The sequence below is a fragment of the Betta splendens genome, chromosome 2 (assembly GCF_900634795.4).
Source record: "Betta splendens chromosome 2, fBetSpl5.4, whole genome shotgun sequence".
NCBI lineage: Eukaryota > Metazoa > Chordata > Actinopteri > Anabantiformes > Osphronemidae > Betta > Betta splendens.
The window spans coordinates 3,316,308-3,330,576 of record NC_040882.2 but is presented as its reverse complement, the minus strand read 5'-3'; the positions used below and the strand labels follow the sequence as shown (position 1 = coordinate 3,330,576).

The window sequence follows — 14,269 nt, the reverse complement described above, 5'->3', positions numbered from 1 at the left end:
TTTTGTATTTTCAGTGTTTGGTTGATGACCTGCTCCATCTATCTTAAACAAGAACCAGTGCTAATTATGGTCCCGTTTGTGCAAAAGTTGATTCACGGGGAGTTGAATTTTTAAATTCAAAGATAAGTATACAGTAAGAGCAAAACTTTACCTTAACGCAAAAAGCCATCAAAGCCTCAGCGGTCACTTGGACAAACATGGACTGATAAACAAAGCACGCGCAAACGTCGTGTTGTCATGGCAACGGAGTTTAAATTGAACTTCATTTCTGAAATAATTATATTGCAAACTCAAAGTTTTATTCGGGTGAATATATTACCTGAACATGAAATGGCAAAAAAGTTGACATTTTGCCACCAATGCGAAAATTTTGCCTTTTCTTTGTTGATTATATACGTTTAAAGCAAGTTCACCTGCACTTTTCACTAATAATCAAATAGACAGACAAATCAGCTAATCACAAAAAGAACCATCCATAAAACAGTGTTTACAGTTTCCATTCCCATAAATGGTTTAGTCATTATATCAGCATATGTTTGCACATTTATCAAAAACCCTAGTTTTGTTGGATTTGGTGTATAGCAAATTGTCTGCGATTTAAAAGTAATTAAATCTTATGATTGGTAATGTATGAATGTGTATTTTGAGAGTTTGAACCACAAAACAGATTAAGGAGGCTCCTCTTTAAACACTATGATTTGTAGAGGATTATTGCCCATGAATTTGACTTTCTGTTAGGCGGCTCGAGGGCAACTTTTTAGGCTCTTGATTTAACATGATTTTATTGTTTAAGGCACATATGAAGGTGAAGAAGATCTAAATTTGGTGAGTCTAACCTGCCTGAAGTGAAGAGAGTGTGCCTCTAATGAATTTTCTTGCAAATTGTAATCAACGTAGGCCGTCATGGTGGGCTGATAAATGATACCAGGGGGATCATCTGAGGTTGGGGCTCGTCTCTGCAGATTATAGCTTCGCCCGTCCCCATCCTACTCCTCTCTCTCTAAATTAACAGGAGCCTGCCAAAGCTTCAGATGGAGTCCTACTGATTAATCCACAGTGATCCTGTTGATGCCAAAATACGAATCACCACCTTTCTTTTTTGCTTCTGCAATGTATCCTCTAAAAGATTCAAAATATAAGCGATTGCAGTAGGAGTCTGTAGGAGGCAATTATTTCATTGCAAATTCCTACTCAATTATATATATTCTTAAATGTCACTCTTTTGCATATTCAAAATCAAAATTTCATGATTTTATGATGTAAATCTTAAGTAATTTCTCCTTTTCCCCCTATACAGCATATATATAAACATACAAGCAGGGATGATTATTAGTATCAACAATGTACTGCAACAGCAGCCAGTCAGTCAGAACTGAAGAAGCATTCTGGGTCCAGTTGCGACTGAGCATTACCTTTGTCATAAACAGGACCTGGATGAATGGCAAACATTAACCACACAAAATAATTATTTAGTTATTTTTCAGAATTGTCAGCTGATATAATGTTTCACTACAAATCTGAATGTTGCCATCATTCTTGTCTTTATTGAAAAGAGATAGGTTACAGTAGAAGACTCTGTATTAGGTTTTTCAACAATGGTACTGTACAGGCAACAAATACTCATTAACAATAACAATAGCAATGGTAATAATTAGAATAACAATGACAATAAGAATTACGTGTCTGACAGATTAAACATAATAGTAATAATAAGACATGGATGGATTGGCAAGAAGAAACGCCCCAGTTAGCGCTATTAACCAGGATACTCTGAGTGAAAGACTATCTCTCTTGAGAGACAGTCTCAATACCTTGGTGAAAATATTTTGAAGTGAAAGTCTTCCTAGGTGCATTTATAAATAATGTTCAGTCAGCCCTCGTTTGGCTCAAGGTTGCATGAGGTAGCAACCATATTGACCTTACCAAGTTTGTATTTACGTATATGTTGTTGTTTGAAGTTTATGTACAAGTAAATTAATGCAGAGGGTGGCAGATATTAAGTTACAATGTAGGTACTAAAGCATCATTCAGATTTTGATTTGATTTTAGCTCACAGCACTATAAAATACACTGCACTGCTACAAACTGTTGCCCTTCAACTAGTTGATACCAAGTGGAAACTGGAGGTTCACAGGATTCTGGCAACATGTTTTGCATCACCCAAATCTTGCCAAGCTTTACTCTGCTGCTTTAAGCAGCTTAAAAATCACAAACTCTGGTGTCCCGATATGGTCCAACACTATTAATACACAATCGCACAAATCTGCAAACAGAAAATGGTTTGTAGCTGCTAGTAAATAGATGAGAAAATTAAAACTGTGAAAACAAAACATATTGAAGGTCTTTAATATATGACAATGTACATTAGCTTAGTGAAATGAGTTTTTTAAGGTTGAATGCTAGCCACAGTTAGCTTCAGTGATAAATGAAGGGCATCTACAGTTAAAGGCAGATTTCTCTACGTTTATGTACTTATAATAGAGATGTTGAACCTGTTAAAACTGAGAACTTCACTGACTGAATGAAGAAAGGAAGTTAAAAGGTAATGCTAGCTGAGTTTAGCCATGACTTCTAGGTGTGGAATTTGAAAGAATGTTTCTATTATAAATTTCCTTACTAGCTTTTCATGTTGATATCTTAAGAAAAAAAAAAAAACAGAAATGTATTTATTAGTGTTGAAACTTTGCTGGCAAGCTGTAATGATGTCATTGCTGCTTTAAGGGTCTATGTCTATAAACATTTACAATTTGATGTTGGAACAGTTTTAGTTTAATTTAATCAACTTAAATAAATGATATAAACTAAATAAACTATAAACCTTTTAAAAACAACTCAAAAATTTACATTCAGTTTAGTCTCAGAATAAAAAAAAAGTTAAACTTAACTCAACTTAAATTTTACTAAGAAAGCTGCAATTTGGTCAGTGCTGTCACTGATGTTTTAGTGCTTTCTCTAAACCTAGGAACCAAATAAATGGACTTTGGTTTCCAAAGGAGTTCAAAATGTAGGCGCAGTAAAATAGCACAAATATTTTTGTATTTTCTCCTATATTGGTACTGTTGAAGGCCATCAAAATAAACAAGCAATTTCAGTTTTAATAAAACTGTAGTGTAGAAAACCAAGACAAGACAAACTAAACTTTGTGCCCTTTCATCTTAAATTAAAGGATGTCCTTTCCTCATCCTGCTGCTCCAGTGCAGAACAAATACATGACGACTCAGATATACTGTAGAACATATAATGAAATATTTAAAAACACAAGTTGCAGTAAAGTATTTAGATAGACACCTTTAAATGACCTGAGGGACAGTACTGTGGCCTATACACAAAGGATTGGACAAAACTAGAAGGTTCGGTGTCTGCGAAGACAAACGTGGAAAAATACAAAGAAGAAGAAATATTGGTTTATGACTTAAAGTGTTTAGCTCATTTTTCTACAAACATGTTTGTAGGTTTACGGAAATGTTGTAGAAATGTTAGTTAATGTCATGAGCTTAATGTGTATGAGTATTGCTTGAATACACAGGTTAAGATCTACTCGACATTTGTGTTAAATATGTTAAACTTCAACAAGCATACAGACTACGAATTCTACAATGAGGTCACCAGACAGAGGTCTATACTTTAAAAATTAGCCTACATTTAAAATGAACTTGCTGCATTTATTATTCTATTCAAGTAAATCTCTAGATCACTGGCTCCCAAACTTTTTGCTGCCTTATGAAACCCGAAGAATGCATAAAATTTAGCTGAGAGGTTTGTGTCAAGTCGTCATCCGCCATTGATTTTTTTTTTCTATCCACAAAAACTTTCCACTTCTGAGTAAGCTGGACTTATAGCTATGTCAATGTGAACATACCACATTACCTCCATTATGTTATTTCAGTTTTATGTGGCAGTCTTTTGGTAGGTTTGATCATTTCAGACTGTGGACTATTGGTTAGAAATCCTGATTAAAAACTTCCTGCCTTGGCCAGATTAGTGCTGCACTGACCCAAATCACACAACATTCAGATTGGAGGAATCTTTCACAGAAAAAAGTCAAAGAGAGGAAGGAAATTATTTACAATAAAAAGGTCTCCAGACCACAGAAGAAAAAGCAGCCCTTTATAGTGATTTGCTAAACAGCTCAGGAGACTGTCAGACTGCATAAGAGGGTGACCAGATAGAACTTGCTCATTCAAAAAACATTAAATATTACCATTTATACAGAGAATCATTATTTTTCCAACCAAGTATGGACTTGTGTTAGACTTCCATCATATTAAAATTTTTTCAGACTACATTTTTATGATTTTCTATGAAGACTTTCTTTGTTCAGGTCCTCTAGACTGTGTGGACAAATAAAAATACCTGGAAAAAAAGCAGATGGATTCCCTTTATATTCACAGGATTCCCTTTTCACTCCATACGACTATTGCATCTTAGTTGATTTGTGATTCCACTTTAATATGTCAGCGAAGACTCTCAGTAATCCAGTTCAGGTTTACTGAAGTTGAGTCATGACATCTGGGCTTCGTTCTTCCAGGTAAAAACATTTTCTACCTATCCATGTAACTTTATCAGTTCATCACCTGAGAGTAGATACTGTAGAGATGCACTGTAACCTTTTCTACCGATTACATTGTGAATGAAATGTGAAAGGTTTTTTTGGGGGGGTGGGCTGGAATGCCAGAAAAAGATCTAGATGCCATGACTCAACTTACACAATTCCATTTTAATATGTCAATAACTCAATAAAATCAATAAATTTACCTTCAGGCACAGTTTAAATTAAGCACTGTACAGTCTAGATTTACATCAAATTTTTTAGATATGCGCTTAATTCAGTAAATTTAGAAAGGTATGTTTTAAAAAGACATGGTAAAGTTTGTGGCAATGCTCAAACCAATATACAGAGAAGAGGTTCACAAAACAGCTTTTTTGTCATTAATGTTAAACTTTCATGTGAAGACTGGACAGTAAATAAAATCTGGGACAAGACACATATTTTCCCTTTTAAAGTTTTAAATTTTTGGGAATAAACAATAGTTCAAAAAAAAAGTGCAGAAATCCCAGTTTAAAGACCCAATTGCTGGAAAAGACAATGGGCTATTATGATTGACAGTTTCCGGTCCCTGAGCCTGAAAAGTAGCCTTTTCCATGTTGACAGTTCCAACCACTGGTCCAGCAATGCACACACAGATACACAACATACATAATACAGTAAAAATGCTTTAAATTAAAACATTAAAAAGGGAAGATAGCTTTTGCTGGGAAAGAGGGTGTAAAAGGTTTGTCATGTAAAAACAAAGTAATGCTGGTGAGGTTTTATAAGTCTGTTTCAGTCTAAAGTTTGAGTGTAGACTAGCCAAGTAGAGTAAAATCAGTAAATATGTCATGATGTCTGTGATGATTTGATGATGACAAAAACATGAAGCTCAAAAATGACAGGCAACATCTTTTGAGCTCGACACCACTTAGCTCAAGGGTTGTGGACCATACATTCTTTAGGTTTCATGTTCTCCCAAACAGACCCAGTGTCACCACTAACCTATATGATCAGTTTTTTATTCAGCCTTAAAGATCTATCAGCAGCAGTGGTGGGCAGGTAGTGGGTCCTAAAATAGGTGATGAGGATTCTCCCAAATTGGGGCCTATTAGAGTGTTTTTGATTAGAGTCATATGAATGGCGTGCTCCCAGTGCTGCTGCAGCTGTTGTTACGGTTGGTGTTGCGGCGCGACAGGTTTGGCGTGGCCATGAGTGGGAAGCGCTCGTCTGACAACCCATACTGAGCCAACATGTCCACACATTCCTGACTGTTGGCCTGCCGAGCATATGCCATTGCACTGTTGCCATGGACATCTCTTACCATCAGATCCACACCGTACTAACAGAGAAAGAAAGAGAGAAACAAAAAATGTCATTAGGTTAGAGCAAAATACAGATTAATTTTTTTTCTCATTGGGTTCTTAGATGCCTAATTCGGCTAACGTTAATGTTGTAACGCAGGCAAATGTGTCAAAAACGCTGTCCTAAAACCTACCACCTAAAATTCTGAAACAACAAAATGCAAGTTACAACTTGGTTAAATCTTAATCTAATTCTTTTTTTATTTTTACCCAGATAAGAAGTTGTGTGACGACCACATTGCCTTTGCAGCTAGCCAGGTGCAGTGCGTTGCGTCCATCTCCTTGTCCACAGGTCTCATTGACCTGTTGTCGGGCTCCATGTGCAAGGAACAGGATGACGGCACGAAGGTCCTCCTCAGCCGTCGCTCTCAGCAGCTGCTGACCCAGAGAGAGTTCAGTGCAGGGCAGTGATGCCAGAAACAAGCGCTGCTCGTATTTTGCCCGAATCCAACGCTCCCTTTCCTCCCTGACAGATAAAGCACAGAAGACAGAGTTTAAAGAAATTAATCATTTTAACTTAACCAAACAAAAAATAATCACATTATTGATGTTTTGGTTTGTAATGTAAGGGTGAAACTTACTATCATGCAGAATATATTTTGACTACTAGTACTACTAAAAGCAACAAAAACCTTACTGTAATACTGAAATTAAAAAAAGGTCTGCAGTAAAATAAGACATAGTTAGGGACAGAAGGACAAAGTGAAAGAATAAAAGGACATGGACACATTGTTCACCATTCGAGTGTCATTAACTGCTAATCTGTCCAATCCACAGCTCCGATTGCTCTAATCTCTGCACAAAACCATTAATGTCAACAGCAGCTCATTCAGCATACTGGGATTAGCTCAGGTTTAGGAGAAGGAGGAGGATGTGGAGAGGAAAAAGATAGTGAGCTGTGCGCCGCCTTTCCCCTCTCTTTAATGAAATAAAAACACCTCCTTAAGAGGTGAGAGTAGGGAGGAAATGGAGGAGTAACAACAGTAGATTTTGACTGGTTGATGTTTGCACTATAAAATATTTCTGTGTTTATCTAGATATGTGTGAAACACAACTGTGTAGAAGCCTATACTGTACCCGGGTTGAAAAGTACATTTGCAGCACTCATTCAGAACTTTTTAGCTATTTGCACTTTAATTGGGTAATTACCTTTATTACTGGAGGCCCTTGTCCGGTTTTAAAGATTAAAGACAGATTTTAAAGATTTAAAGACATTTTTAAATTCAGTAATGTTTCAGTTACAGCTAAACGAGAAATGTGTCAAAATCAAGCTGATATCAGGACAAAATTCCCTTCTAGGTTTACAGTAAATGATGGTGTTTCCGAAAAAGTGTGATAAGAGACTGAACTGTGGTAAAGGAGGATGAGACAGAGGAAAAATAAAAGACATTAAAGCAGTAAAAAAGATTTTGGTTAGTGTGGGAACCTGGCAGAATCTCATTAACTCTCTTCCTGGAGATCAGTGTATGTGTTTCAGGGGGTGGGTAGGGCAGCAGCAGCTAGCATCACGGAATGTACTGGGGGCTTTTTCCTTCCTGCCTTAGCACAGTAAGAGTGGGGAGGCTGGGCACAAAACTACGGCCGACAGCCCCCAGACAAAGCTTGGAGGTGTTGCCCAGTGTGTGTCTGTTTGTGTGTGTGCATGCTCAGCGGGGCTCTGGCCTTCTGTCCAGAGGACGGAGAGGAAATGTGAGGCCATTGGACCCAGGAAACGCATGCCTTCGTCTTCTGCTGGAGTTGCTAAGGGCCTGGCAAAATGGTTGCGTTTAAGAGATGTTAAGGGCTACACTTTAACAGCTAAATACTAAAAGCCAAATGGGTTATTTTTTGGTGATGCTTTATGCTGTTTTCATGTGTCCATGTGTTGTTGTTTATGTTCAAAAGCAGTGACTCTCCATAATCACAAGCTAATGAGTTCCAATATTTTGGTTGCATGTCCCCTTAGAGCTCCCGTTAGATAAAGCGTTGTGCTCCAGTACCAGGATAGATAATTAAACATGAGGCCCAGTGCAGAAGCAAAATACACAAGCATCAGATGTCAACAGGAGTTCAGTGGAGTAAGGGATGTATGAAATGTATAAACTCTATTTTATACATCAACTCATTCTTGCACTTCAAATAAAATAACTTGAAAAACATGTTTCAGGCTTTAGCTTCATATATATTTTTAATTATTTAATCAACATGACACTAGATAAAAAGTGGATCAAAAAAACCTAAAATAATATTTTAAAAAAATTATTTATTCATCATAAGTTTATTTCTGCTTCATACATATTGAAGCTTCTTTTTTTACTGTTATTTCATGACAAATGCTGGGGACAAATGACCTGCATAGGAGCGATAATTAATGGTTGACTGACAGCTTCATCAGAGGTTGTGTTTCACTGTCAACTCTTGGTTGCTGCTGGAAACAGTGGAGCATAATGGGATTTTTTTTAGTTACTCGGGGAGCCTAACTGGGCCCACTGGGCCCCTGTGATTTCCTGTCTGTTGTTTGTACTCAGGACTGGTTGTATTGTATTTCTGTGTGTTTGCTGTGTGTACGTAGTATCTGTTTTCTCTATTTTTCTCCAGCTGTGTTTACATACACAGAGTTTCCTGTCTATCCAAAGCCAGGGGGTGGTTTTCCCAACTGACTGACCCTTATTGGACGTCCCACCAGCTGACACCTACCCTACTCTGTTCAGTGTGTTACTAGGTCATCTATCCACAATCCATAAGCAAAGGAATAAAGGCACAAACACCTTCAGGCTTACAGCAAGTGAATTGTCAAAATAATTAAATGAGACAACTAAAGTGGCATTGACCATTTCTTCATATATAATTATCTTTGTGCAGCTCCTATGCATTATAAATATTATAAAATATATATTTAATAAATATTTTCTCTAGGTCTGTTTAAAATTCAGTTTATCATTATTACTGGCCTGGTAGCTCAGTTGGTAGAAGTTTATTTACATAGAACTTTAAAAACACTATCTTGTTGACCAAAGTACTTTACATAAATGAGATATAGTAAAATAGATAAAAGGAGAATCACATGAATTAAAAACACCAAAGGCATCAAAGCCATGATAAAAAAAGAGAGTATCAGACTCTACTAAGTACAGTATTATAAGCTAGGAAGTGTGGAGTGAGTCTGTTAAAAGCCTTAAAAACAAAGGTCGATAACTTAAAATCAATTCTATGTAGTCAAACTTTCATGTATTCGTTAAGAGATGCGCACGGGCATTTTGAACCAGCTGAAGATGACCAAGAAATGTTAGATTTATGGCCCACAGAAAAGCCAGCTCCAACAGAAACTCTGTCTTTCCCTTTACTTTAGATACTAACATATTTCCTAACACAGCACGAAAGATCTATTAGTCATGTGATATTGTCTTGTTGGCAAAATGATAGTAAGATACCAACATTGCTTTTTTTCATAAATTGAAAAAAATGTGACTCGAATTCGGGACTAAAAGTTTTAGACCGTGCATGTTAAGCGCTACACTATCAAAGACTTACATAGACCATCAACTCATTCATTGTTTTACAGCAGCATGGGGGAGTGTCTTATGCCTTTCAAACTGCCATACCTTGTAAATGCCAATATACTAAATACTATAAGTGTCTGCCACAGATGAACAGTAGATCTTAGGGATCCATGCACTAAATCAGGGGTGGCCAACCTGCGGCTTTTGAGCCACATGTGGCTTTTTGATTGGTTTCATGCAGCTCTTACATTGATATCAAAGTTTGTGTTTTTGTGTGTGCATGTTTTGTTTTGTGTTGTTCGTGTGTTGTTTGTCTATGCAAATGTGCAGGAGATGAAAACACTGGAACGTTTCCCAGTAGGGGAAACATCATTTAAGTAAAACATTTGTGTCAAGTTCGCTCTCAAAATGGCAGGGATCAAATGCACAGCAAAATGAAAATATGAAGATGAACACAGGATATGGGAGTGGGAATTTTTTTTTTGTTGAAAATTATTAATTATTATTATTTAATATTTACATTTAGACTTTTGCACATTTAACGAAATGTGAGAAAACATGTGTCATTTAGTTAAATGTGAGAAAACTAAGTATAGGTGCTCCTTTTACATTCGGCGCTATGAACAAGTGGAAAAATGATGTTCATAGAGTGAAAACTGTGGCTGTAGCGACAAGTTAAAGAGAAAGGTTCTGGCTCACAAAAGTGTGTCCTCACACTTTAGCTGTGACATCACGCACTTCAGCTCAAGCAATACACACTAATGGAAAAGCTCAGAATTCCTCAAAAACCACCCTATGCTTAAACTGCTATAAACCAGAAACTATATTAAAAAGCTGGAAATAAGAGTTAAAGGTTATTAGTTGAAGACAGTTATGTAGTTTAAATTCTGTCTGTAGCTTAAACTATGCTTAAGTAGTTAAGTCGAAAGAAGACAAAGCTGAGTAGTATTTGAAAATGGTTTTCCATTCATTTCAATGAGAAAAAAAGTTGAAAAAAAGCTTAATAACTTGAAAAATATGAAAGATATGAATAAGATAACTGGGAGCACACTTGCTGGACATTTTGATAGTTGAATGGTTTCTGTAGCTGAAAGTTTGCAGGACTAGTTCAGTGCAGAAAATGTACAGAAGAAAATAAACTATTATAATTAAGATATAAAAATGAATAATAATAATAATAATTAATTTCATCCTTTTGTAGGCAATATCGTCCGGGAAGGGACAACAGTCTTGTTTTTCCAGCCACTAACGGCAGATGAAGAAAAGAAAAGGGTTTGGCTAAATGAAGAATCTGTGGCTTTCTAACAACTGTCTGCTTTGATTCAAAATAAAAGGTTGCTAAACGACTTAGAAATTATGTCTTTATTCAAGCACACCTTTTGTTAATAATGTAAAGTAATGTCTGAACGTTTGTCTGTTAGAATCTGCAACTTCAGCTGGCATCGGTACACTGATTGCAGCTGGGCTATTCAGTTTATTCAGTTGTGCTTCTATCGAAACAGAGACACAATGCATCTGGCAGACTGTTGCAGGATGCCGGCCTTTGGCTCTGCCAGATGCCTGCTCTCTGCTGCGGGCAGCTTCGTACTCCTCCATACAGCGTAACTCATCAGCGCTGTACTCTGGCTCATACAACTCATACAACCACGAATAACAGACTGTGCTGTAGAACTCGCTGTCTTCTAAATAATCTACAGCAGGACATTCGTCCATTGAATATTAGTACTGTACGCATATGCAAGGAAAAACAATGGCGGACAGAGCAGTTGCCCCCCTCTCTGTCCGCTCCGCCCCTCTCTTAACCTGACCATTGCTTGAGCAGGTACAACCAGAAAGCACCAGTTGTAGTTTCTGAGCCCATGGCACACCATCTGCCATGGAAGCTTACTGGAGGAAAAAATGATAGCTTGTCTGCATAGATGATGAAGAAATCTGACTGTCCCTTCATTCGTAAATACTACCTGAAATTGTTTTGGTCAACCCCCATTTAAAATCAGTAAAGTTTTCCTTTAACTACAGCATTTTAGGGCTACAGTAAGAGCGGGAGCCAATCACCACCTACAGACCAAAAAGACAAAAAGACCAAAAAAAAAAACCACAAAGGCAGTAAAAACGCGAGACAAATGGAAACAGATCACAGTAGCTATGCCATTTTTCAGAAGACCCCCCAGTTTTTGTTCTATAATAAGGTATTTTAGTAGTCTACCAATACTAAAATCATGAAAAGTGACGTATACATTTGGCAGCAGGCTAAAAAAACACAGTTCAGAAGAAGTTTCAGTTTCCCTCATCCTACTACCACAAGTGGAGGTGTATTATCCAACATGCTGTTGTAAAAGGCTATAACCTGCATGATGGTGTGCATGTCTGTGCATGTGTGTTTCTAAGGTAACAAGCAGTGGGAAAAGGTGGTGACATGGTGTCAGTGGCTTCTCTTCTCCTCTAATTAGTCCCCTGATTAATAGATTAATAGATAAAGAGCATCAGCTAAGTGCCCAACCTAATGTGCATTTAAGATAAATCATCACATGTGGCCTTTCTAACAAGGTGAGAGGCAAAATGTACTGCTTTTTCTGTTGGAAAGTGAATCTAGAAAACATTCAGGACTTGTTTTTCTGTAACCTTACAGCAGAAAAGAAAAAAGAAATAAAAATAAGCAGAGAAAAAGCTGAAATCAGCCCTAGCTTTTGAAATTAGCCTTACTTAGCAGGCCATTAGCTGCCTTTGGATAGACACATACAATTAAATAGTGCTGGGGTGAGAAAGATCTTGGTGAAAATAAGCAGGGGAGGTAGGTTGAACTGACATCAGCAATGAGAATAGAGCAGATACGATAAAGATGGAGGAAAGAATTTAGACAGATATAGAAAAAGAAAGACACAATGCCAATGTGTGGATAAGGACTGGGAAAGAAGGAGAAATGGGCAGTTGGGAAGTTGAGCAGTCGGCCCCATCTTCAGTATTCTAAAATCTTTAAGCAATTTAAAGATAAATTAGAGAAACTACAGCTCTGAAGTCACATTCAGATAAATTAATAATTAACCATCTACATTTTGAGTCAGGTATCATAAGGAATATAGGAACAAAGTGGCTTGTTTTAGAAAATGAAGAACAATTTTTTTAAGTTAATTAAACATGGTTGATTTGCGCAAAGCCAGAAGTAGGTACAGTATGCTTTACCTCATGGCCATCAAGCACATCAAGAGACACATGAACTAAAATGTCCTTTTAAATACTCCATGCTCATAGCAATTATTTGTTGATTAGGCAAACTAATTCAGCAACAAAGATGGTCATTTAAATTACTCTCAGCAAATACAAATAATATTTAACATATAAATATAAATATAAGGTACATAAGTTTACATCTTGTTGTCTCTGGTCTAAAGCATTTTACAGAATTCATAATCATAGAAGTATGATAGATAGACAATAAATAAATGTCCTTTCCTCCAACAAAAATCTTGGAAATGAATCAATAAAAAAAACTTCCTGGGGGTTCTTAGGGATTCCTGTTACAACCAAGACAGTGATGATCCTAGAGACCAAGACCCTGTGGCTGGCGAGGCCATTTACATTTCTTGGTAAGTTAGGATGCAGATGAGTGTACAAGTAGAATTAATGAAATGTAAGGGGTTTTCTGGACCTAAAAAAGAATGTTCAGTTAAGAAGTAAACAGGATCATTTTAATTTGCATACTTTGAAGCTAAAGAAATATCTTTTTGAAGAAGCATTTACTGTGCACTTTCATTCACTTCAAGAATACAGCCAAAAATTTCAGCAATTTATATTTACCTTCAACTCAATAAACAATAAATAAACTACAATACAAACAACAAACAATAAACTCACCTGATAACATGTTGGCAAAATGATTTTTTAAAGCCATGACAGACAGAGACACCTACTGTATATTAATAAACTTGCACTATGATGTGTTACAAATTACAGTTTAAAGGAGTACCTACATTTTTGTATGTACACATTTTTTCCTTAGCAGCTGTAGTAAACATTGCCTAGACATATACAAATTAATCCTTCCTAAGCTCATTTTAATGCTCTATACTGTGTTTAGGGTTAATTATCAGGAATAAACTGAGGTCAATGGTTCTAAAATGTCTATCGTTGGACAAAGGTTTCCACTGTTTACTAGCTGGCTAATACTTGCTGTGAATCCAATTAATCTAAACACATTACAACCAAACAGGAGGACGACTGAATTTCTTTACTCTTTTTATCTATTTTTTTATTGTATGAGCAATTGGACAACTGAGCCAATTAGCCAAAGGGTGGGAAGTAGGGGTCAAACTTTTACTGTTGGCGTACAGATTAGATTTGCTCATGGCAGGGATGAGCAGATCGAGGCTGGCGACTGGGAGAGGCTGGACAGTGTCACGCATGTCCAATTATTTATTTATTCATCATTAACATAAAGGAAAGAAGGGGGAAGGATGGCAAGGTTAATCTGATGATTCAGGCATAAAGAATGTGCATTTAGTTAGTTTGCTTTTAGCTCGCATTAGCATAACCTCACGATGACAAACAATGAATGGCCTAGTGATTGGCTCATGTCAGGCAGCTTAATGTCAATAGTGAATTGGAGGGCTTGTTAGGCGAGTTGGGAGACACCGTTATGGACAGCGGCAAGGCAGTCATGTACAAAATATTGTCTATTAGGACTAATTTAATCAAGGTCTCCCTTTTACAGATGAATTAGAATGTAGTAGCCAATTATTTTTCAGCGTTTGCGCTGGCCCTGCCTGTCAGGAGGCTTTCCTCTTTTATATGTGTGTGCTGTTTAAAATGCAGGCCGTGGCCTCAAGTCAAATCAGCAGGGACTGCAGATAATAGTAGAGAGATGATGGCAGGCGGGATCAGCTAGTTAACCGCCGCAGATT

General features: G+C 37.0%; 1 protein-coding gene across 4 annotated transcripts in view; it reads right to left on the bottom strand.

Annotated features, from left to right (window-relative positions):
• Nucleotides 1-1,518: 1,518 nt before the first annotated feature.
• agap1 (ArfGAP with GTPase domain, ankyrin repeat and PH domain 1) overlaps nucleotides 1,519-14,269 on the bottom strand; it is a 133,353-nt gene continuing 120,602 nt past the window's right edge. For all 4 annotated transcript variants that reach the window (XM_029133855.3, XM_029133865.3, XM_029133838.3 and 1 more), the window contains 2 exons: nucleotides 6,103-6,358; nucleotides 1,519-5,870 (listed from right to left, as the gene is read on the bottom strand). In XM_029133855.3, the coding sequence (XP_028989688.1) occupies nucleotides 5,661-5,870; nucleotides 6,103-6,358 (466 nt within the window). In that variant the 3' untranslated portion in view covers nucleotides 1,519-5,660. The remainder of the gene's footprint in view (nucleotides 5,871-6,102; nucleotides 6,359-14,269) is intronic.